Source organism: Melanerpes formicivorus, unplaced genomic scaffold (genome assembly GCF_026170545.1).
Source record: "Melanerpes formicivorus ecotype bairdi unplaced genomic scaffold, bMelFor1.0.p_v2 SCAF_82, whole genome shotgun sequence".
NCBI lineage: Eukaryota > Metazoa > Chordata > Aves > Piciformes > Picidae > Melanerpes > Melanerpes formicivorus.
Genome location: NW_027142434.1, coordinates 2,418,364 through 2,441,556, shown reverse-complemented (window position 1 = coordinate 2,441,556; position 23,193 = coordinate 2,418,364). Strand labels below are relative to the sequence as shown.

The 23,193-nt window shown below is 61.9% G+C and overlaps 1 protein-coding gene across 2 annotated transcripts in view; it reads left to right on the top strand.

The window, feature by feature from the left end:
* LOC137454592 (cryptochrome-1-like) overlaps positions 1-22,901 on the top strand; it is a 29,059-nt gene extending 6,158 nt beyond the window's left edge. The window contains exons 2-11 of one of the 2 annotated variants that reach the window (XM_068164692.1): positions 58-521; positions 2,785-2,901; positions 3,507-3,654; positions 5,143-5,283; positions 11,553-11,723; positions 14,900-15,040; positions 16,582-16,733; positions 18,586-18,683; positions 20,507-20,617; positions 21,560-22,901. In XM_068164692.1, the coding sequence (XP_068020793.1) occupies positions 109-521; positions 2,785-2,901; positions 3,507-3,654; positions 5,143-5,283; positions 11,553-11,723; positions 14,900-15,040; positions 16,582-16,733; positions 18,586-18,683; positions 20,507-20,617; positions 21,560-21,651 (1,584 nt within the window). In that variant the 5' untranslated portion in view covers positions 58-108 and the 3' untranslated portion in view covers positions 21,652-22,901. The remainder of the gene's footprint in view (positions 1-57; positions 522-2,784; positions 2,902-3,506; positions 3,655-5,142; positions 5,284-11,552; positions 11,724-14,899; positions 15,041-16,581; positions 16,734-18,585; positions 18,684-20,506; positions 20,618-21,559) is intronic. The other variant, XM_068164693.1, reaches the window with a different exon arrangement.
* The last annotated feature ends 292 nt before the right edge of the window (positions 22,902-23,193 follow it).

Below are 23,193 nucleotides of genomic sequence, written 5' to 3'. Positions count from 1 at the left end.
GGTCTGGGCGACCCTGGGGCTGTGTTCCAAGCTGAGTGGCTGTGTGTTTGCTCCCAGGGGCGCTGGGTGCCCGCGGTGGCCTGGCAGCAGCGCCGGGGGGCAGCCGGGATGTCTCACCGCAGCATCCACCTCTTCCGCAAGGGGCTGCGGCTCCACGACCACCCCGCCCTGCTGGCTGCCCTCCAGTCCTCCCAGCTGCTCTACCCTCTCTACATCCTGGACCAGCAGTTCCTCTCCTCTGTGATGCGCATGGGGGCCCTGCGCTGGCATTTTCTGCTCCAGTCCCTGCAGGACCTGCAGGAGAGCCTCTGCCAGCTGGGCTCCTGCCTGCTGGTCGTCCAAGGGGAGTATGAAGCTGTTCTCAGGGAGCTTGTCCAGCAGTGGAACATCTCCCAGGTGACTCTGGATGCAGAGGTGGAGCCATTCTACAAGGAGATGGAGGCCAGGATCCGATGCCTGGGGGAGGAGCTGGGCTTCGAGGTGCTGTCCCTGGTGGGCCACAGTCTGTACGACACCAAACGGTAGGTGACTGCCCCAGGGACCTGGGGGTGACTCCAGGAGGGCTTGGTTTAGATCTGGGAAAGCAGCAGGGAGAGGGCAGGGCTCAGCAGGAGCCAGCAGGGAGCACTGGCAGCCCAGAGAGCCAAGCAGAGCCTGGGCTGCAGCAAGAGAAGTGTGGCCAGCAGGGCCAGGGAGGGGATTCTGCCCCTCTGCTCCACTCTGCTGAGCCCACAGCTGCAGCTCTGGGGCCAGCTCTGGAGCCTCTGTGCCAGGAAGGCTCTGGAGGGGCTGGAAGGTGTCCAGAGCAGGGCCAGGAAGAGGAGCAGAGGGCTGGAGCTGCTCTGCTCTGCAGACAGCCTGAGAGAGTTGGGGTTGTGCAGGCTGGAGAGGAGAAGGCTCCCAGGAGACCTCCTTGTGGCCTCCCAGGAGCTGCAGGGGGCTGCAGGAAAGCTGGGGAGGGACTTTGGAGGGGGTCAGGGAGGGATAGGGCTGGGGGGGATGGAGCAGAACTAGAAGTGGGGAGCTGGAGATTGGCTGTGAGGAAGAAGTTGTTGGGCAGGAGGGTGGTGAGAGCCTGGCCCAGGCTGCCCAGGGAGGTGGTGGAAGCCTCCTGCCTGGAGGTGTTTGCAGCCAGGCTGGAGGTGGCTGTGAGCAAGCTGCTGTGGTGTGAGGTGTCCCTGGGCATGGCAGGGGCTTGGAGCTGGCTGAGCCTTGAGCTACCTTCCAGCCCTGGCAGCTCTGTGGTTCTATGAAGCTGTGCCAGGGGAGGGTTAGGTTGGATGTTAGGAAGCAATTCCTCATGGGAAGGGGAGTTAGCCTCTGGAGTGCACTGCCCAGGGAGTGCTGGAGCCCCCTGCCTGGAGGTGTTTAAGGCAAGATTGGATGTGGCACTCAGTGCCATGGTCTGCTCCTGGTGGTGGTGCTGGGTCAGGGGCTGGGCTGGATGCTCTCAGAGGCCTGTTCCAGCCTCAATCATTCTTTGATTCAATCATCACAGAATGGGAAGGGTTGGAAAGGACCTCCAGAGATTGAGCCCAGCCCTCTGCCAGAGCAGGGCCAGCCAGGGCAGGGCACACAGAACACATCCAGGTGGGGCTGGAAAGGCTCCAGAGGAGACTCCACAACCTCTCTGGGCAGCCTGCTCCAGGCTCCAGCAGCCTCACACCAAACAACTTTCTCCTCCTGCTGAGGTGGAACCTCCTGGGCTCCAGTTTGTGTGCATGGCTCCATGTCCCATCACAGGTTGCTCTGGGTTGGAACTGACATTTAAAGCTCCTCCAGCCCAGCCCCCTGCAGCCCCCAGGGACAGCCCCAACCCCAGCAGGCTGCTCCCAGCCCCACACAACCTGCCCTGCCCTGCTGCCAGCCCTGGGGCAGCTCCCAGCTCTCTGGGCAGCCTGGCACAGGCTCTCCCCACCCTCAGCACCAAACATTTCTCCTTCTCTCCACTCTCAAGCTGCCTCTTGCAGTTCCAAACCATCTCCCCTTGGCCTGGCACATCAGGCCCTGCTCTAAACTCTGTCCCCAGCTTTCTTCTTGGCCTCTTTCAGCACTGCAAGGCCACCAGGAGCTCTCCCTGGAGCCTTCTCCTCCCCAGGCTGCACAACCCCAACCCTCTCAGCCTGGGCTCCCAGCAGAGGGCTTCCAGCCCTGCCAGCACTGCTGTGGCCTCCTCTGGCCCTGCTCCCCCAGCTCCCTGTCTGTGCTGAGGGCTCCAGAGCTGCCCCAGCCCTGCAGGGGAGGTCTGAGCAGAGCAGAGCAGAGGGCAGAATCCCCTCCCTGCCCCTGCTGCCCACCCTGCTGGGGCTCAGCCCAGGCCAGGCTGGGGCTGGCAGCTCTGCCAGGCTGCTCTCAGGGTAGATCCAGCCAGGGAAGTTCTACCTCTCAAATCTCTCATTGCCACACTCAGCTGTGTGAGCTCCTTGCAATTCCTTCCCCTTGAGGCTTGGCCAGGGCCTGGCCCAGGGCAGTGGTGGAGTCCCTGAGGGGGTTTCAGAGCCCTGGAGCTGTGCTGCTGGGGGCCCTGGGGTGGTGGTGCCCTGGGGCAGGGCTGGCTGAGTTCCATTGGACTTGATCATTTGTGAAGGTCTCTTCCCTGAGTGCAAAAGCTCCTGCAGGGGAAGGGTTAGGAGGCTTTGGACTCCATCACCTCAGAGCTTTTCCAGCCCTGAGTCTTTGATTCCATGAGCTGGGGGATTCCTGGGGCTGTGCTCTCAGCTTCCTGTGCCCTGCAGCTTCCTTGTCCCTCTCCATCCTGGGGCAAACTCCTCCTGTCCTGTGCAGGGTTTTGGAGCTGAATGGTGGGAGCCCACCCCTGACATACAAGAGGTTCCTCCACATCCTCTCCCTGCTTGGTGACCCTGAGCTGCCTGTCAGGACCCTCACAGCTGAAGACTTCCAGTGAGTACCAGCAGGAGCTGGCAGCTCCTCCTCCATGCCCAACAGGAGAGCCAGCAGCAGGCTGCTCCTCATGGGGGGGTTTGGCTCTTGTGTGGTGGAGCCACACCTGGAGGGCTGTTGAGCAGGTGAAGAGGGGAGGAGGCTCTGCTGGCAGGAGGGGCTGGGCTGTCTCCTGCCCTGTGAAACCTCTCCCAGAGTCACCTCTCCTCAGAGGCTCTGGAGCAGCCTTTGGAAGCAGCCCAGAGCTCCAGAATCCTGCACAGAGCCTGGGGAGGCTCTTGGCTCCCTCCCTGGGGTGGCTGAGGGCAGGGGGGGAGCTGGAGAGGAGATGGCTCTGAGCCTGGGGTAGCAGGTGGGAAGCAAGGGGGGCTCAGAGCTGGGTGGGGGGCTGCAGCCAAGCCCTCTGAGCACTGAGGTTTGGTGGTGGAGCTCTTCCTCTTCCCTCAGTGCAGGCTGCAGCTGCCTGCAGGGGCTGCAGGCTGAGCTCTGTCTTCCCAGGGGGTGCAGCCTGGGGCTTCTGGCTCTGCTTTTGGGGCTGTGGCAGAGGAGGTCTTCTGCCTCCTTCTCCTGTTCCCTCTTTGATGGAGGCTTCTCTCTCACTCCAGGAGGTGCCAGGCCCCTGCCCCAGGCCTGGCTGAGCGTTACAGGGTGCCCCTCCCCGTGGATCTGAAGATGCCTCCAGAGAGCCTCTCCCCCTGGAGGGGAGGAGAGACTGCAGGGCTCCAGCGGCTGGAGCAGCACCTCGCAGACCAGGTCAGCCCCCAGCAGGCTGCTGCCTGCCCTGAGCAAGGCTGCTGCCTGCCCTGGCTGGGCTGGGAGGAGTCTGCTCCTCTCCTCTCTGCCTGTGGCAGGACCCCAGGCAGCTGCTCAGCTCCGTTCCAGCTCTGGCTGAGGTTTCCTCCACTGGGGCTCAGCTCTGGATGGAAAAACCTGGGGGCTGCAAAGCTGGGCAGGAGCTGGCCCTGAGCACTGCCAGCCCAGCCCCAGCCTGGCCTGAGCTGAGCTGAGCCCCAGCCTGGCCTGAGCTGAGCTGAGCTGAGCTGAGCTGAGCCCCAGCCTGGCCTGAGCTGAGCTGAGCTGAGCTGAGCTGAGCTGAGCCCCAGCCTGGCCTGAGCTGAGCTGAGCTGAGCCCCAGCCTGGCCTGAGCTGAGCTGAGCTGAGCTGAGCCCCAGCCTGGCCGGAGCTGAGCTGAGCCCCAGCCTGGCCTGGCCTGAGCTGAGCTGAGCTGAGCCCCAGCCTGGGCTGAGCTGAGCTGAGCTGAGCCCCAGCCTGGCCTGAGCTGAGCTGAGCCCCAGCCTGGCCTGAGCTGAGCCCCAGCCTGGCCTGGCCTGAGCTGAGCTGAGCTGAGCTGAGCCCCAGCCTGGCCTGAGCTGAGCTGAGCTGAGCTGAGCCCCAGCCTGGCCTGAGCTGAGCTGAGCTGAGCCCCAGCCTGGCCTGAGCTGAGCTGAGCTGAGCCCCAGCCTGGCCTGAGCTGAGCTGAGCTGAGCCCCAGCCTGGCCTGAGCTGAGCTGAGCCCCAGCCTGGCCTGAGCTGAGCTGAGCCCCAGCCTGGCCTGGCCTGAGCTGAGCTGAGCTGAGCCCCAGCCTGGCCTGAGCTGAGCCCCAGCAGTGTGGGCAGCAGGGGCAGGGAGGGGACTCTCTGTGAGCCTTTCTGCTTCCCAAAGGGGATCAGAGGATGGGAGGGGTTGGAAGGAACCTCTGGAGGTCTTCCCCTTGCCAGGGCAGGGGCACCCAGGGCAGGGCACAGCCACAGCCAGGTGGGGTTGGAATCTCTCCAGGGCTGGAGGCTCCACAGCCTGCTCCAGGGCTCCCTCAGATCACAGAAGCTGCTCCTCATGTTCAGAGGAACTTCTGATGTTCCATCTGTGCCCTCTGCTCCTGGCCCTGGGCACCCCTGACCCAAGCCTGGTCCCATCCTCCTGACCCCAACCTTGGGGTATTGATCAGCACTGATCAGCTGCCCTCTGGGGCTGCTCTGCTCCAGGCTCTCAGCCCCAGGGCTCAGCCTTTGCTCCTCCCAGAGCTGTCCCAGGCCCCTCAGCAGCTCTGCAGCCCTCTGCTGTGCCCTCTGCAGCACTTCCCTGCCCTTGCTGAGCTGGGGAGCCCAGAGGTGTCCTCAGCAGGGCAGAGCTGCTGCTGCCTCCAGCCTCAGTGTTTTCCATGCAGGCAGACCCTGCTTGCCAAGAGCTTCTGCTCCCCCCTGGCCCCCGTGGCTGACCCTGGCTTTCTGCTTCCATTTCAGGGCTGGGTGACAGCTTTCACCAAACCAAAGACCATCCCCAACTCTCTGCTGCCAAGCACCACAGGCCTGAGCCCCTACTTCAGCCTGGGCTGTCTGTCTGTCCGCACCTTCTTCCACAGGCTGGCAAAGATCTATGCCCAGGTGAGGACTCAGAGGGGCAGAGGTGAGCTCTGCCAGGCTCCTGCTGCCCCACTCCTGCAGGGACCAAAGCTGCAGGCTCTGCTCCAGGCTGAGCAGAGAGGGGCAGGGACCTCTCTCTGCTGCTGAGGCCACCCAGCACCCTGCTGGCTCCAGGGCTTGGCAGAGGCTGCCCAGGGAGGTGGTGGAGTCCCCATGGCTGGAGCTGTGGCCATGGCACTTGGGGCCGTGGCTTGGTGGCCATGGGGGGGTTGGGGTTGGCCTGGGTGAGCCCAGAGAGCTTTGCCAGCCTGAACAGCTCTGTGGCTCTCTGCTCAGCTCAGCCTGAGGAGAGCTCAGCTTCCTTTGCCCTGCAGCTCACAGCTCACTCAGGCTGAGCTTGGTGCCCACCCAGACCCCCAGCTCCCTTGCCACAGGGCTGCTCTCCAGCCCAGGCTGGGCTGCACTCTTGGGCTCTGTGTCCCCAGGTGCCAGAGCCTGCACTTGGCCCTGCTGAGCTTTGCAGGGTCCTGGCTGGCTCACTCCTGCAGCCTGTCCAGGACCTCCTGCAGCCTGTCCAGGACCTCCTGCAGCCTGTCCAGGACCTCCTGCAGCCTGTCCAGGACCTCCTGCAGCCTGTCCAGGACCTCCTGCAGCCTGTCCAGGACCTCCTGCAGCCTGTCCAGGACCTCCTGCAGCCTGTCCAGGACCTCCTGCAGCCTGTCCAGGACCTCCTGCAGCCTGTCCAGGACCTCCTGCAGCCTGTCCAGGACCTCCTGCAGCCTGTCCAGGACCTCCTGCAGTGGCAACCTCTGCACAGCCCCATGGCTGAGGGTTCCCCTGGAGCTCTGCACCCACCTCTGCACAGCCCCATGGCTGAGGGTTCCCCTGGAGCTCTGCACCCACCTCTGCACAGCCTTCCCTCCTTGCTGGCCAAAACACAGCAGGAAAATGGCAGGAGCCCAGAGGAGAGCCTCAGAGGTGCTCCAGGGCTTCCCTGCTTCATCCCCAGCTCCTCTACCTCCTCTGCTCCCTGAGCACTGCAGGGGGCTGGGCAATGGGAGGCTGGGAAGATTGAGAGCCCTGGGCTCAGCCTCAAGGAGAGAAGGTGAGAGGGACCCAAGAGCTGTCTTCAGCTGCCTGCCTGAGTGTCAGTGGAGAAGCTTCTCCCTGGAGGTGCCCAGAGAAAGGGCAGGAGGCACAAAGGGCAGCAAAGGAAATCCTGGGAGGGTAGAAAAGAAATAATTCACTGCAGAACCACAGGGCTGGAAGGGAGCTCAAGGCTCAGCCAGCTCCAAGCCCCTGCCATGGGCAGGGACACCTCACACCACAGCAGCTTGCTCACAGCCACCTCCAGCCTGGCTGCAAACACCTCCAGGCAGGAGGCTTCCACCACCTCCCTGGGCAGCCTGGGCCAGGCTCTCACCACCCTCCTGCCCAACAACTTCTTCCTCACAGCCAAGCTCCATCTCCCCACTTCTAGTTCTGCTCCATCCCCCCCAGCCCTGTTCCTCCCTGACACCCTCCAAAGTCCCTCCCCAGCTTCCCTGCAGCCCCCTGCAGCTCCTGGAAGGCCACAAGAGGGAAGGGATTGGCCAGGATGGAGCAGCTCCAGCACTTGGCTGTCTCTGGGATGTGAGGTTGGGATTTAAGCTCTGGATCTCCATGGTACAGACCTGGTCTGTCAGGGAGTGATAAAGAAAGCTGCCTGGCTGATGTCTTCTCACAGCTTCCTGTGGCATCTGAGGGGGCTTTAGGTGTGGGACAGCTACAGCAGCCTCAGCCAGGGGACAGCAATGTGGCCCAGAGGGCCAATGGGATCCTGGGGTGCAGCAGGAAGAGTGTGGCCAGCAGGGCTGGGGAGGTTCTGCTCCCCCTCTGCTCTGCCCTGCTGAGACCACAGCTGCAGTCCTGTGTCCAGTGCTGGGCTCCCCAGGCCCAGAGGGACAGGGAGCTGCTGGAGAGAGTCCAGGGGAGGCTGTGAGGATGATGAAGGGACTGCAACCTCTCTGCTGTGAGGATGATGAAGGGACTGCAACCTCTCTGCTGTGAGGATGATGAAGGGTCTGCAACCTCTCTGCTGTGAGGATGATGAAGGGACTGCAACCTCTCTGCTGTGAGGATGATGAAGGGACTGCAGCCTCTCTGCTGTGAGGATGATGAAGGGACTGCAGCCTCTCTGCTGTGAGGATGATGAAGGGTCTGCAACCTCTCTGCTGTGAGGATGATGAAGGGACTGCAAGCTCTCTGCTGTGAGGATGATGAAGGGACTGCAACATCTCTGCTGTGAGGATGATGAAGGGACTGCAACCTCTCTGCTGTGAGGATGATGAAGGGTCTGCAACCTCTCTGCTGTGAGGATGATGAAGGGACTGCAACCTCTCTGCTGTGAGGATGATGAAGGGTCTGCAACCTCTCTGCTGTGAGGATGATGAAGGGACTGCAACCTCTCTGCTGTGAGGATGATGAAGGGACTGCAACCTCTCTGCTGTGAGGATGATGAAGGGTCTGCAACCTCTCTGCTGTGAGGATGATGAAGGGTCTGCAACCTCTCTGTCTGCTGTGAGGATGATGAAGGGACTGCAGCCTCTCTGCTGTGAGGATGATGAAGGGTCTGCAACCTCTCTGCTGTGAGGATGATGAAGGGACTGCAGCATCTCTGCTGTGAGGATGATGAAGGGAGTGCAACCTCTCTGCTGTGAGGATGATGAAGGGTCTGCAACCTCTCTGCTGTGAGGATGATGAAGGGACTGCAACCTCTCTGCTGTGAGGATGATGAAGGGACTGCAACCTCTCTGCTGTGAGGATGATGAAGGGACTGCAAGCTCTCTGCTGTGAGGATGATGAAGGGACTGCAACCTCTCTGTCTGCTGTGAGGATGATGAAGGGACTGCAGCCTCTCTGCTGTGAGGATGATGAAGGGTCTGCAACCTCTCTGCTGTGAGGATGATGAAGGGACTGCAACCTCTCTGTCTGCTGTGAGGATGATGAAGGGACTGCAGCATCTCTGCTGTGAGGATGATGAAGGGTCTGCAACCTCTCTGCTGTGAGGATGATGAAGGGACTGCAAGCTCTCTGCTGTGAGGATGATGAAGGGACTGCAACCTCTCTGCTGTGAGGATGATGAAGGGACTGCAAGCTCTCTGCTGTGAGGATGATGAAGGGACTGCAACCTCTCTGCTGTGAGGATGATGAAGGGTCTGCAACCTCTCTGCTGTGAGGATGATGAAGGGACTGCAACCTCTCTGCTGTGAGGATGATGAAGGGACTGCAACCTCTCTGCTGTGAGGATGATGAAGGGACTGCAGCCTCTCTGCTGTGAGGATGATGAAGGGACTGCAGCATCTCTGCTGTGAGGATGATGAAGGGTCTGCAACCTCTCTGCTGTGAGGATGATGAAGGGACTGCAAGCTCTCTGCTGTGAGGATGATGAAGGGACTGCAACCTCTCTGTCTGCTGTGAGGATGATGAAGGGACTGCAACCTCTCTGCTGTGAGGATGATGAAGGGTCTGCAACCTCTCTGCTGTGAGGATGATGAAGGGACTGCAACCTCTCTGCTGTGAGGATGATGAAGGGACTGCAAGCTCTCTGCTGTGAGGATGATGAAGGGTCTGCAACCTCTCTGCTGTGAGGATGATGAAGGGACTGCAAGCTCTCTGCTGTGAGGATGATGAAGGGACTGCAACCTCTCTGCTGTGAGGATGATGAAGGGACTGCAAGCTCTCTGCTGTGAGGATGATGAAGGGACTGCAAGCTCTCTGCTGTGAGGATGATGAAGGGACTGCAAGCTCTCTGCTGTGAGGATGATGAAGGGACTGCAAGTTCTCTGCTGTGAGGATGATGAAGGGACTGCAAGCTCTCTGCTGTGAGGATGATGAAGGGACTGCAAGCTCTCTGCTGTGAGGATGATGAAGGGACTGCAAGTTCTCTGCTGTGAGGATGATGAAGGGACTGCAAGCTCTCTGCTGTGAGGATGATGAAGGGACTGCAAGCTCTCTGCTGTGAGGATGATGAAGGGACTGCAACCTCTCTGCTGTGAGGATGATGAAGGGGCTGCAACATCTCTGCTGTGAGGATGATGAAGGGACTGCAACCTCTCTGCCTGCTGTGAGGATGATGAAGGGTCTGCAACCTCTCTGCTGTGAGGATGATGAAGGGACTGCAACCTCTCTGCTGTGAGGATGATGAAGGGGCTGCAACCTCTCTGCTGTGAGGATGATGAAGGGGCTGCAACATCTCTGCTGTGAGGATGATGAAGGGTCTGCAACCTCTCTGCTGTGAGGATGATGAAGGGACTGCAACCTCTCTGTCTGCTGTGAGGATGATGAAGGGTCTGCAACCTCTCTGCTGTGAGGATGATGAAGGGTCTGCAACCTCTCTGCTGTGAGGATGATGAAGGGACTGCAACCTCTCTGCTGTGAGGATGATGAAGGGACTGCAGCCTCTCTGCTGTGAGGATGATGAAGGGTCTGCAGCCTCTCTGCTGTGAGGATGATGAAGGGTCTGCAGCCTCTCTGCTGTGAGGATGATGATGGACTGCAACCTCTCTGCTGTGAGGATGATGAAGGGACTGCAGCCTCTCTGCTGTGAGGATGATGAAGGGACTGCAGCATCTCTGCTGTGAGGATGATGAAGGGTCTGCAGCATCTCTGTCTGCTGTGAGGATGATGAAGGGACTGCAACCTCTCTGCTGTGAGGAGAGGCTGAGAGCCCTGGGGCTGTTCAGCCTGGAGAGGAGAAGGCTGAGGGGGACCTGCTCAATGTCTATGAACATCTGAGGGGTGGGGGGCAAGGAGCTGGGGCCAGGCTCTGTGTGCTGGTGCCCTGTGACAGGACAAGGCCTTCTTGGCCACCTGAGCAGGCACTGGCTCAGACATCCCAGGGTGGCTCCATTCTGGCAGGTAGGTAGAGAAAGGCTGAGGGAAGACTGAGGCCTCAGAGAGTTCTCCTTTGCTTTTGGGCTAGCAGCACTGCCTCAGACCTCTGGGTTCTGTGGCTTTCACCCTGAGGAGCCATGAAGGCAGCAGTGCTGGAGGGCAATGTTTGTTTGCTAGCCCTGAGAGTCACCCAGGGACTGAGGGCAAGGGTAGAGATCAGCTGAAGCAGCACAAGAGAGAGGATTCTGCCCTGCCCTGGTGAGAGCCCACCTGCAGCACTGCATCCAGCTGGGGGGTCCCCAACAGGGGAAGGACCTGGAGCTGCTGGAGAGGCTCCAGAGGAGGCCACAGAGATGAGCAGAGGCTGCAGAACCTCCCCTGTGGGGCCAGGCTGGGAGAGCTGGGGCTGTGCAGCCTGGAGAAGAGAAGGCTCCAGGGAGACCTCAGAGCAGCCTTGCAGGACCTGAGTGGCTCCAGGAGAGCTGGGGAGGGACTTGGGCCAAGGGCTGGGAGGGACAGGAGGAGGAACAGGGCTGGGAGGAGCAGCTGAGGAGCCTGGGGGTGTTGATTCTGGAGAAGAGGAGGCTGAGGGAGACCTCATTGCTCTCTGCAGCTCCTTGAGAGAAGGCTCCAGGGAGACCTCAGAGCAGCTTCCAGTACCTGAAGGGCTCCAGGAGAGCTGGGGAGGGACTTGGGCCAAGGGCTGGGAGGGACAGGCTGAGGAACAATGGCTTTGAGCTGGGAGAGGGGAGACTGAGAGTGGAGATCCTGGGAGAGGGAAGGCTGAGAGTGGAGATCCTGGGTCAGGGTGGCAAACTCCTGTGGGGATGGGGCAAGGAGAGCAGGGTGGAGATGGAAGGCAGAGACCCACTGCTGGCACCTCCAGCATGGAGCATCTCCCACCCAGACCCAGCCTCCAAGAGCAGAGCTGGGGCTGTGCAGCCTGGAGAAGAGAAGGCTCCAGGGAGACCTCAGAGCAGCCTTGCAGCACCTGAAGGGCTCCAGGAGAGCTGGGGAGGGACTTGGGCCAAGGGCTGGGAGGGACAGGAGGAGGAACAATGGCTTTGAGCTGCGTTTCAGTCTCTGAAGGGAGCCTGCAGGAGGGCTGGGGAGGGACTGTGTGGAAGGGTTTGCAGGGCCAGGGCCAGGAGCAGTGGTCGGAAACTGGAGCAGGGCAGGTTCAGGTTGGCCAGCAGGAGGGAGCTCTGCACAGGGAGGCTGCTGAGGCACTGGCACAGGCTGCCCAGGGAGATGGTGGAGGCATTCCAGGGCAGCAGTGCTGTGTCCCTGGGCAGCCTGCCCCACTGGAGCTGTCCCTGCTGCCTGCAGGGAGAGGGTCTGCACAAAATGCCCTTTGAGGATCCCCTCCCCCCCTGCTGCAACCTCTGAAGCTCTCCCCTGGGTGTCTCTTGCAGGCCAAGCACCACTCTCTGCCTCCAGTGTCCCTCCAAGGGCAGCTGCTCTGGAGGGAATTCTTCTACACAGTGGCATCAGCAACCCCAAACTTCAGCAGGATGGCAGGGAACCCCATCTGCCTGCAGATCAGCTGGGCTGAGGATGCAGAGAGGCTGCACAGATGGAAGACGGTGAGGAGAGGCCTGGCAGAGCTCTGCTGCTGCCCTGGGACGGCTCCCTGCTGGCTGTGAGCAGGAGAGCAGTGCCCTGAGGTGTGCTGAACCTTTCTGTGGGAGGGCAGGAGGGGCTCAAGGAACTGCAGGGCAGTCTGCCTCAGCTCCAGCCCTGCAGAGGAGAATTAACCTGCACTGGGAGAGGTTATCCTGAGGTGATGGCCAGTGGCAGGCAGGAGTCTGCTCCTGCAGCTGCTCTCACACCCAGCTGGAGGAGGAGAGCCAAATCCCCACCCTTCAGAACCAGTCCTGCTCCCCCAGGCCCCAGCTGAGCCCAGCAAAGCTTCCCAGTGCCCAGCAGAGCCCAGCAAAGCTTCCCAGTGCCCAGCAGAGCCCAGCAAAGCTTCCCATTGCCCAGCAGAGCCCAGCAAAGCTTCCCAGTGCCCAGCTGAGCCCAGCAAAGCTTCCCAGTGCCCAGCTGAGCCCAGCAAAGCTTCCCAGTGCCCAGCAGAGCCCAGCAAAGCTTCCCAGTGCCCAGCTGAGCCCAGCAAAGCTTCCCAGTGCCCAGCAGAGCCCAGCAAAGCTTCCCAGTGCCCAGCAGAGCCCAGCAAAGCTTCCCAGTGCCCAGCAGAGCCCAGCAAAGCTTCCCAGTGCCCAGCTGAGCCCAGCAAAGCTTCCCAGTGCCCAGCAGAGCCCAGCAAAGCTTCCCAGTGCCCAGCAGAGCCCAGCAAAGCTTCCCAGTGCCCAGCAGAGCCCAGCAAAGCTTCCCAGTGCCCAGCAGAGCCCAGCAAAGCTTCCCAGTGCCCAGCAGAGCCCAGCAAAGCTTCCCAGTCCCCAGCAGAGCCCAGCAAAGCTTCCCAGTCCCCAGCAGAGCCCAGCAAAGCTTCCCAGTGCCCAGCAGAGCCCAGCAAAGCTTCCCAGTGCCCAGCAGAGCCCAGCAAAGCTTCCCATTGCCCAGCAGAGCCCAGCAAAGCTTCCCAGTGCCCAGCAGAGCCCAGCAAAGCTTCCCAGTGCCCAGCTGAGCCCAGCAAAGCTTCCCAGTGCCCAGCTGAGCCCAGCAAAGCTTCCCAGTGCCCAGCAGAGCCCAGCAAAGCTTCCCAGTGCCCAGCTGAGCCCAGCAAAGCTTCCCAGTGCCCAGCTGAGCCCAGCAAAGCTTCCCAGTGCCCAGCTGAGCCCAGCAAAGCTTCCCAGTCCCCAGCAGAGCCCAGCAAAGCTTCCCAGTGCCCAGCTGAGCCCAGCAAAGCTTCCCAGTGCCCAGCTGAGCCCAGCAAAGCTTCCCAGGCCCCAGCAAAGCTTCCCAGTGCCCAGCAGAGCCCAGCAAAGCTTCCCAGTGCCCAGCTGAGCCCAGCAAAGCTTCCCAGTGCCCAGCAGAGCCCAGCAAAGCTTCCCAGGCCCCAGCTGAGCCCAGCAAAGCTTCCCAGTGCCCAGCAGAGCCCAGCAAAGCTTCCCAGGCCCCAGCTGAGCCCAGCAAAGCTTCCCAGGCCCCAGCTGAGCCCAGCAAAGCTTCCCAGTGCCCAGCTGAGCCCAGCAAAGCTTCCCAGTGCCCAGCTGAGCCCAGCAAAGCTTCCCAGTGCCCAGCTGAGCCCAGCAAAGCTTCCCAGACCCCAGCTGAGCCCAGCAAAGCTTCCCAGTGCCCAGCAGAGCCCAGCAAAGCTTCCCAGTGCCCAGCAGAGCCCAGCAAAGCTTCCCAGTGCCCAGCTGAGCCCAGCAAAGCTTCCCAGTGCCCAGCAGAGCCCAGCAAAGCTTCCCAGGCCCCAGCAGAGCCCAGCAAAGCTTCCCAGACCCCAGCAGAGCCCAGCAAAGCTTCCCAGGCCCCAGCAGAGCCCAGCAAAGCTTCCCAGTGCCCAGCTGAGCCCAGCAAAGCTTCCCAGGCCCCAGCAGAGCCCAGCAAAGCTTCCCAGTGCCCAGCTGAGCCCAGCAAAGCTTCCCAGCTCTTTCTGGAGGTCATCTCTAAGCATGTGGAGGAAAAGAAGGACATCAGGAATGGGCAGCATGGATTCACCCAGGGGCAATCACCCCTGACCAGCCTGATGGGCTGGCTGGCTGGGGAGGGCAGGGCAGAGCAGAGGCTGTTGTCCACCATGGCCTCAGCCAGGCTCTGGGCACTGTCTTCCTGCTAGGGCAGCTTAGGGCAGTGAGGGGAGCTGAGAGCTGGCTGCAGGACATGGCCCAGAGGGCTGTGCCCAGAGGGACAGGGTACAGCTGCAGGGCTACAGCTCATGCTGCTCCCCTGGGGTCAGGATTGGGCCCAGCCTTGCTCAGCATCTTCATCACTGACCTGGAGGAAGGCAGAGTGGAGCCTGAGGCACTTTGCTGCTGGTACCAAACTGGGAGCTGTGGCTGACCCCCCCCAGGCTGTGCTGCCAGCCAGGGAGAGCTGAAGAGGCTGAGAGCTGGGAGAGGAAGCTCAGGAAGCTGAGCCAGGGCAGGGGCAGGGAACTGCCCCCGGGGAGCACCAACCTCCTGCAGCAGCACAGCTGAGGGGGGACCTGCTGGAGAGCAGCTCCAAGGAGCAGCAGCTGGGAGTGCTGGGGGCCAGCAAGGTCCCCAGGAGCCAGCAAGAAGCCCTCAGGGCCAAGGAGCTCCCTGGGGGCCTGGGGGGCATGGAGAAGAGTGTGGCCAGCAGGGCAGGGGAGGGGCTGCTGCCCCTCTGCTCTGCCCCAGCCAGGCCACAGCTGGAGCCCTGGGGCCAGCTCTGGGCTCCCCAGCTCAGGAGGGACAGAGAAGTGCTGGAGAGAGCCCAGGGGAGGCTGGGAAGCTGCTGAGGGGCCTGGAGCAGCTCTGGCAGCAGCAAAGGCTGAGAGCCCTGGGGCTGAGAGCCTGGAGCAGAGCAGCCCCAGAGGGCAGCTGAGCAATGCTCAGCAAGAGCTAAAGGAGCTGTGGGGGGCAAGAGGCTGGGGCCAGGCTCTGCTGAGTGGTGCCCAGGGCCAGGCCAAGGGGCAAGGGGCACAAAGTGTCAGGCAGGAGGTTGGAGCTGAGCAGGAGGAGAAAGTTGTTTGGGGTGAGGCTGCTGGAGCCTGGAGCAGGCTGCCCAGAGAGGTTGTGGAGTCTGCTGGGGGGGAGAGCTTCCAACCCCCCCTGGGCACTGTGCCCCTGGGCAAGCTGCTGGGGGAGCCCTGCTGGGGCAGGGGTTGCAGTGGGTGATCTCCAGAGGTGCCTCCCCTCCTCACCCTGCTGGGGGCTGTGTGCTGCAGGCCCAGACAGGCTTCCCCTGGATCGATGCCATCATGACGCAGCTGCGGCAGGAGGGTTGGATCCACCACCTCGCGCGCCACGCCGCCGCCTGCTTCCTGACTCGAGGGGACCTCTGGATCAGCTGGGAAGAGGGCATGAAGGTTCCTGCCTGTCCTGTTGTCATTCTTCTGGGTGACCTAGAGGAGCCTGGCTGTGGCAGGAGGTGCTGCAGGGTGCTGCTGCCTCGCTGAGCCTCGCCGCGGGGCTCTCGCTCCAGGAGCGCTCAAGGTCCCCTGCTCGGCTCAGGGCATTTGGTGGAGCAAGGAGAGGTCACTGCCAGCCCCAAGACCTGAGGGGTTTGGGGTGAGGAGGACCTTGGAGACCTGCTCAGTCTGCAGCAGGCCTCAGCCAGAACTTTGGGTTGCTCAAATTTGGGTTCTCACTGCAGGAAGGAGATTGAGAGGCTGGAGCAGGGCCAGGGAAGGGCAACAGAGCTGGGGAAGGGTCTGGGGAAGAGGGCTGGGGAGGAGCAGCTGAGGGAGCTGGGGGGGTTGAGCCTGGAGCAGAGGAGGCTGAGGGAGACCTCATTGCTCTCTGCAGCTCCCTGAGAGGAGGCTGCAGCCAGGGGGGGTTGGGCTCTGCTCCCCAGGCTCAGGGGAGAGAAGGAGAGGAACTGGCCTGAAATTGTGGCAGGGGAGGCTGAGGTTGGAGAGGAGGCCAAATGTCTTTGCTGGAGGAGTGCTCAGGGCCTGGCAGAGGCTGCCCAGGGAGGTGGTGGAGTCCCCATGGCTGGAGGGGGTGCAGCAAGCTGTGGCCATGGCAGCTGGGGTCAGGGTTGGGTGGCCATGGGGGGGTTGGGTTGGGGTTGGACTGGATCCTCCCAGAAGGCTTGGCCAGCCCAAAGAAATCCAGGATCCTATGATACAAGTGCCAGGGTGAAGTGAAGGCCAGGCTGGGAGAGCTGGGGCTGTGCAGCCTGGAGAAGAGAAGGCTCCAGGGAGACCTCAGAGCAGCCTTGCAGGAGCTGAAGGGCTCCAGGAGAGCTGGGGAGGGACTTGGGCCAAGGGCTGGGAGGGACAGGAGGAGGAACAATGGCTTTGAGCTGGGAGAGGAGAGACTGAGAGTGGAGAGGAGGAAGAGATTGCTGAGAGTGAGGCTGGGGAGAGCCTGGCACAGGCTGCCCAGGGAGGCTGTGGCTGTGCCCTGCCTGGAGGTGCTCAGGACCAGGCTGGATGAGGCCCTGAGCAAGCTTAGAGGACACAGTCTCAAGCTGTGCCAGGGGAGGTTCAGGCTGGAGGTGAGGAGAAAGTTCTCCATAGGGAGAGTTGTTGGCCCTGGGGCTGTGCTGCCCAGGGAGGTGAGGGAGTCCCCATGCCTGGAGGTGGTCAGGAGGGGATTGGATGTGGCCCTTGGAGCCAGGGTTTGGTGAGGAGGTGTTGGGGGACAGCTTGGACTTGATGAGCTTTGAGGTCTCTTCCAACCTTGGTGTCGCTGCCCCCGGTGGGAGGGGTCCCTGGGAGCTGTCTCTGCCCCTGGGAGGTTTCCCTGCCCCTGGGAGTGGTCCCTGCCCGTGGCAGGGGCTGGAGCTGGATGATCCTTGGGGGGTCCCTTCCATCCCAGAGGCACTCCGTGGTTCTGTGCTTTGTGTCTGCCTGCTCAGCTGCTCCGGGGCCCTTTCTCCCCTTCCCTGCCGTCCCTGCAGGTGTTTGAGGAGCTGCTGCTGGACGCTGACTACAGCACCAACGCCGGCAACTGGCTGTGGCTCTCGGGCAGTGCCTTCTGCCAGCGGCAGCGCCGCAGCCTCTGCCCCGTGCGCTTCGGCCGCCGCACCGACCCGCACGGCCACTACATCAGGTAGGCTGCTGGCCACCTGCCCCCCGCTGCCCCCAGCCTCCCCACCTGCCCCCCGCTGCCCCCAGCCTCCCCACCTGCCCCCCGCTGCCCCCAGCCTCCCCACCTGCCCCCCGCTGCCCCCAGCCTCCCCACCTGCCCCCCTGCTCCTCCCCACCTGCCCCCCGCTGCCCCCAGCCTCCCCACCTGCCCCCCGCCTCCCCACCTGCCCCCCGCTGCCCCCAGCCTCCCCACCTCCCCCCTGCTCCCCCCCAGCCTCCCCACCTCCCCCCTGCTCCCCCCCAGCCTCCCCACCTCCCCCTGCTCCCCCCCAGCCTCCCCACCTCCCCCCCGCTGCCCCCAGCCTCCCCACCTGCCCCCAGCCTCCCCACCTGCCCCCACCTGCCCCCCTGCTCCTCCCCACCTGCCCCCCTGCTCCTCCCCACCTCCCCCCCTGCTCCTCCCCACCTCCCCCCCAGCCTCCCCACCTCCCCCCCTGCTCCTCCCCACCTCCTCCCCTGCTCCCCCCCAGCCTCCCCACCTCCCCCCAAGCCTCCCCACCTCCCCCCCGCTCCCCCCTAGCCTCCCCACCTCCCCCCCAGCCTCCCCACCTCCCCCCTGCTCCCCCCAGCCCCCCCACCTCCCCCCAAGCCTCCCCACCTGCCCCCCGCACCCCCCAGCCTCCTCCCCGCTTCCCCCCAGCCTCCCCACCTCCCCCTCAGCCTCCCCACCTCCCCCCCTGCTCCCCCTAAGCCTCCCCTCCTGCCCCCCAGCCTCCCCACCTCCCCCCCAGGGACTCCACCACTGCCCTGGGCCAGGCCTGGCCAAGCCTCAAGGGGAAGGAATTGCAAGGAGCTCACCCAGCTGAGTGTGGCAATGAGAGATTTGAGAGGTAGAACTTCCCTGGCTGGATCTACCCTGAGAGCAGCCTGGCAGAGCTGCCAGCCCCAGCCTGGCCTGGGCTGAGCCCCAGCAGGGTGGGCAGCAGGGGCAGGGAGGGGATTCTGCCCTCTGCTCTGCTCTGCTCAGACCTCCCCTGCAGGGCTGGGGCAGCTCTGGAGCCCTCAGCACAGACAGGGAGCTGGGGGAGCAGGGCCAGAGGAGGCCACAGCAGTGCTGGCAGGGCTGGAAGCCCTCTGCTGGGAGCCCAGGCTGAGAGGGTTGGGGTTGTGCAGCCTGGGGAGGAGAAGGCTCCAGGGAGAGCTCCTGGTGGCCTTGCAGTGCTGCAAGGAGCCTGGAAGAAAGCTGGGGACAGAGTTTAGAGCAGGGCCTGATGTGCCAGGCCAAGGGGAGATGGTTTGGAACTGCAAGAGGCAGCTTGAGAGTGGAGAGAAGGAGAAATGTTTGGTGCTGAGGGTGGGGAGAGCCTGTGCCAGGCTGCCCAGAGAGCTGGGAGCTGCCCCAGGGCTGGCAGCAGGGCAGGGCAGGTTGTGTGGGGCTGGGAGCAGCCTGCTGGGGTTGGGGCTGTCCCTGGGGGCTGCAGGGGGTTGGGCTGGAGGAGCTTTAAATGTCAGCTCCAACCCAGAGCAACCTGTGATGGGACATGGAGCCATGCACACAAACTGGAGCCCAGGAGGTTCCACCTCAGCAGGAGGAGAAACTTCCTTGGTGTGAGGCTGCTGGAGCCTGGAGCAGGCTGCCCAGAGAGGTTGTGGAGTCTCCTCTGGAGAGCTTCCAGCCCCACCTGGATGTGTTCTGTATGCCCTGCCCTGGGTGATCTTGGACTGGGTGATCTCCAGAGGTCCCTTCCAGCCCCTCCCCTGCTCTGATTCTATGATCAATGGGGTCCCCAGCAGTGGTTTGGGCACAGGCTGCTTTGCCCTCTCTCCAGTTTCAGCTGCAGGCTGCCAGCCCCCAGCTCCTGTCTCCCTTGCAGGAAGTATTTGCCCATCCTGAAGAACTTTGCCTCCAAGCACATCTATGAGCCCTGGACAGCATCTGAGGAGGAGCAGAAGCAAGCAGGCTGCATCATAGGTAACTCACCTGGGCACCCTCTGGGGGATGTCACTGCTGCCAGCTGAGCACAGCAAGGACAGCTGTGAGGGGAAGAGTCCCAGAGCCACCACAAGGCCTCTCCTTGTCCTCTGGCAAGGGATTCAGCCAGCAGGCAGCCTTCTGCCCCAGCCCCTGCAGGGCTTGGTGCTGGAGTCCACTCCAGACTGCAGAGGTTTGCCTCAGTGGGAGCCCCTTCCAGTGGGAGCTCTTCCAGTGGGAACTCTTCCAGTGGGAGCCCCTTCAAGTGGGAGCTCTTCCAGTGGGAGCCCCTTCCAGTGGGAGCTCTTCCAGTGGGAGCCCCTTCCAGTGGGAGCCCCTTCAAGTGGGAGCTCTTCCAATGGGAGCTCTTCCAGTGGGAGCTCTTCCAGTGGGAGCTCCTTCCAGTGGGAGGTCTTCAAGTGGGAGATCTTCCAGTGGGAGCCCTTCCAGTGGGAGCTCCTTCCAGTGGGAGCCCCTTCCAGTGGGAGCCCTTCCAGTGGGAGCTCCTTCAAGTGGGAGGTCTTCCAGTGGGAGGTCTTCAAGTGGGAGCCATTCAAAAGGACCTCATTCAAGTGGGAGATCCTTCAAGTGAGAGCTTCCTCAAGTGCAAGCTCCTCCACGTGGGAGCTCTTCAAATGGAGCTCTTTCTATTGAGAGTTCCTTCAAGTGGGAGCTCCTTCACGTTGGATCTCCTTCCAGTTGGATCTCCTTCCAGTGGGATCTCCTTCCAGTGGGATCTCCTTCCAGTGGGATCTCCTTCCAGTGGAAGCTCCTTCCAGTGGGAGCTCCTTCCAGTGGGAGCTCCTTCAAATGGAGCCCCTTCAAGTGAGAGCTCCTTCATGTGGGAGCTCTTCCAGTGGAGCTCCTTCCAGTGGGAGCCCCTTCAAGTGGGACCTCTTCAAGTGGGAGCTCCTTCATGTCGGAGCAATTCAAGTTGGATCTCCTTCAAGTGGGAACTCCTTCCAGTGGGAGCTCTTCCAGTGGGAGCTCCTTCAAATGGAGCACCTTCAAGTGAGAGCTCCTTCATGTGGGAGCTCTTCCAGTGTAGCTCCTTCCAGTGGGAGCTCTTCAAGTGGGAGCTCCTTCACGTTGGAGCAATTCAAGTTGGATCTCCTTCCAGTGGGAGCTCTTCCAGTGGGAACTCTTCAAGTTGGATCTCCTTCCAGTGGGAGCTCTTCCAGTGGGAACTCTTCAAGTTGGATCTCCTTCCAGTGGGAGCTCTTCCAGTGGGAGCTCCTTCCAGTGGGAGCTCTTCAAGTTGGAGCTCCTTCATGTGGGAGCCCTTCAAATGGAGCCCCTTCAAGTGGGAGCCCCTTTGCATGGGAGCTCTTCAAGTGGGAGCCATTCAAAAGGACCTCGTTCAAGTGGGAGATCCTTCAAGTGAGAGCTTCCTCAAGTGCAAGCTCCTCCAAGTGGAAGCTGCTCCAAGTGGGAGCTCTTCAAATGGAGCTCTTTCAATTGAGAGTTCCTTCAAGTGGGAGCTCCTCAATCGGGAGCTGCTTCCAGTGGGAGCTCTTCACGTGGTGCTCCTTCAAGTGGGAGTCCTTCCAGTGGGAGCTCTTCCAGTGGGAGCTCTTCAAGTGGGAGCTCCTTCAAGTGGGAACCTTCAAGTGTGAGCTCTTCCAGTGGCAGCCCCTCAAGTGGGAGTCCCTCAAGTGGGAGTCCCTCAAGTGGGAGTCCCTCAAGTGGCAGCCCCTCAAGTAGGAGTCCCTCAAGTGGGAGCTCTCCAAGTGGGAGCCTTTCAATTGGCAGCTCCTCACGTGGGAGCTCTTCACAGCTCCTTGATGAGCTGCATGAAGTTCCTTGTCCCTGTGTCACACCAGGTCAAGACTACCCCTTCCCAATGGTGAACCACAAGGAGGTCAGTGAGCACAACCTGCAGCTGATGAAGCAGGTCAGGGAGGAGCAGCACAGGACAGCTCAGCTCACCAGAGGTAAGAGGCTGCAGGGCTGGGTCTGCAGGGTGCTGAGAGGCAGAGCCCTGGGGCTGGGACCTCTGCTCCTGCTCAGGACCAAAATGTGGCTGCTGCTCTTCTTGTGGCTGTGAGAAGGGACTCCAGAGGCTGAGCAGTGATCAGCCCCCAGTGTCCATCCAGGCTGGGGAGGAAGGGCTGGGAGCAGCCCTGTGGAGAAGGTGCTGGGGGTGCAGAGCCTGGCCTGGGCTGAGCCCCAGCAGGGTGGGCAGCAGGGGCAGGGAGGGGATTCTGCCCTCTGCTCTGCTCTGCTCAGACCTCCCCTGCAGGGCTGGGGCAGCTCTGGAGCCCTCAGCACAGACAGGGAGCTGGGGGAGCAGGGCCAGAGGAGGCCACAGCAGTGCTGGCAGGGCTGGAAGCCCTCTGCTGGGAGCCCAGGCTGGGAGGGTTGGGGTTGTGCAGCCTGGAGAGGAGAAGGCTCCAGGGAGACCTCCTGGTGGCCTTGCAGTGCTGCAAGGAGACTGGAAGAAAGCTGGGGACAGAGTTTAGAGCAGGGCCTGCTGTGCCAGGCCAAGGGGAGATGGTTTGGAACTGCAAGAGGCAGCTTGAGAGTGGAGAGAAGGAGAAATGTTTGGTGCTGAGGGTGGGGAGAGCCTGTGCCAGGCTGCCCAGAGAGCTGGGGAATGTTGTTGGGATTGCTCTTGGGGGATAGGAAAAGCCAAAGGTTGAAAACCAGGCCCCATTTATCCCAGAGATCCAGAGGGCTTTGGCTGGGAAGGGACCTCCAAAGCTGCTCCAGCCCAAGCCCTGTGCAGGCAGCAGGGAGAGCTGCAGCTGGGGCAGGCTCCCAGCCTGTGCTCAGAGGCATTCTCTGCCAGACTTCTTCTTGTCAGCTTGCTGCAGGCTGCTGCTGCCACAGGAGGGGCTGCAGACTTCAATTCCTCTCTTTCCCCCTTGCTGTAGATGAGACAGAGGACCCCATGGAGGTGAAGGCCAGATGTGACCACTCAGAGGAAGACCTCCCCAGAGGGAAAGTGGCCAAGGTGGCAGAGTGAGCCCAGCAGGGCTGAGCTGCTGGGGACCAACCAGATGGCAAAGGGGACAGCCAGAGGCCCCCTGAGCTGGGCAGGCTGAGCTCAGTGCTTTGGCCTGCAGCTGGGGCCTTGGGGACAGACCTGCAGGGAAAGTGTCTTACAGGACCCTGGCCTGGGTTGGGTTGGAAGGGACCTCCCAGACCATCCAGCTCCAACCCCCTGCCCTGGGCAGGGACACCTCCCACCAGCACAGCTTGCTCCAGGCCTCATCCAGCCTGGTCCTGAACACCTCCAGGGAGGAGGCAGCCACAGCCTCCCTGGGCAGCCTGTGCCAGACTCTCCCCTCTCTCACACTGAAGAACTTCTTCCTCACCTCCAGTGGCACTCTGCTGTGCCTCAGCTCCAAACCCTTCCCCCTGGGCCTGGCCCCAGACACCCTCAGGAAAAGTCTCTCTGCAGCCTTCCTGCAGGATCCCTTCAGGTCCTGGCAGGCAGCTCTGAGGTCCCCCTGGAGCCTTCTCCTCTCCAGGCTGCACAGCCCCAGCTCCCTCAGCCTGTGCCAGGCTCTCCCCAGCCTCACTCTCAGCAATCTCTTCCTCCTCTCCACTCTCAGTCTCCCCTCTCCCAGCTCAAAGCCACTGTTCCTCAGCCTGGCCCTCCCAGCCCTTGTCAAAAGCCTCTTCCCAGCTCTCCTGGAGCCCTTCAGGTGCTGGAGGATACTGCATAGGAGCAGGGGAGGTTATGGAGGCTCCAAGCCTGGAGGTGTTCAAGACCAGCTTGGATGTGGCTGTGAGCTGTGCTGGTGGGAGGTGTCCTGCCCATGGCAGGGGGGTTGGAACTGGATGATCTTGAAGGTCCCTCCCAAGCCTTCCCTTTCCCTGAGTCTCTGAATCCATGAGATGGAATTCTTGGGCATCAGCCTTGCCAAATGTCTGCCTGGGCTAGGGCTGAGCTACAACTTTCCCTCCCCATAGCTCTCAGAGGATCCTAGCATGGGTTGGCTTGGAAGGGACCTCCAGGATCATCCAGTTCCAGCCCCCTCCTGCTTGGCTCCTTCCTCCAGAGGTTATTTCTGTCCTGTGCTAAAATGTCTCCTTCCATGGAAGCCTCTCCTTGGGAAGCTTCTGCACAAGGCTGGAGCAGCCAATTCTCTTGGTGCTGGGGGCTGCAGGGGGGGTTTGGCCTCTGTGGGTTCCTGTTTGGCTTATTGAAAGAAATAAAACTGATCTCTGGCATGGAGAGTGAAAGGTCTCTGGAGAGAGCTCTGAACACAGCCATCCCTGCAGAGCTGGCTGCAAGGTGACTCCAGCAGCAGCCCACAGCACCCAAGCTGCTTCACCTTCAACACAGCTGTGCAGAAGCAGCACAGGACCCACCCTGAGCCTGTGGGACCCCTTCTGGGTCTGTGAGACCTTTACTGGGTCTGTGGGACCCCTCCTGAGCCTGTGGGACCCCTCCCGAGTCTGTGAGACCCCTCCCGAGTCTCTGGGACCCCTCCTGGGTCTGTGAGACCTTTACTGGGTCTGTGGGACCCATCCTAGGTAAGTGAAGCCCATCCTGGGG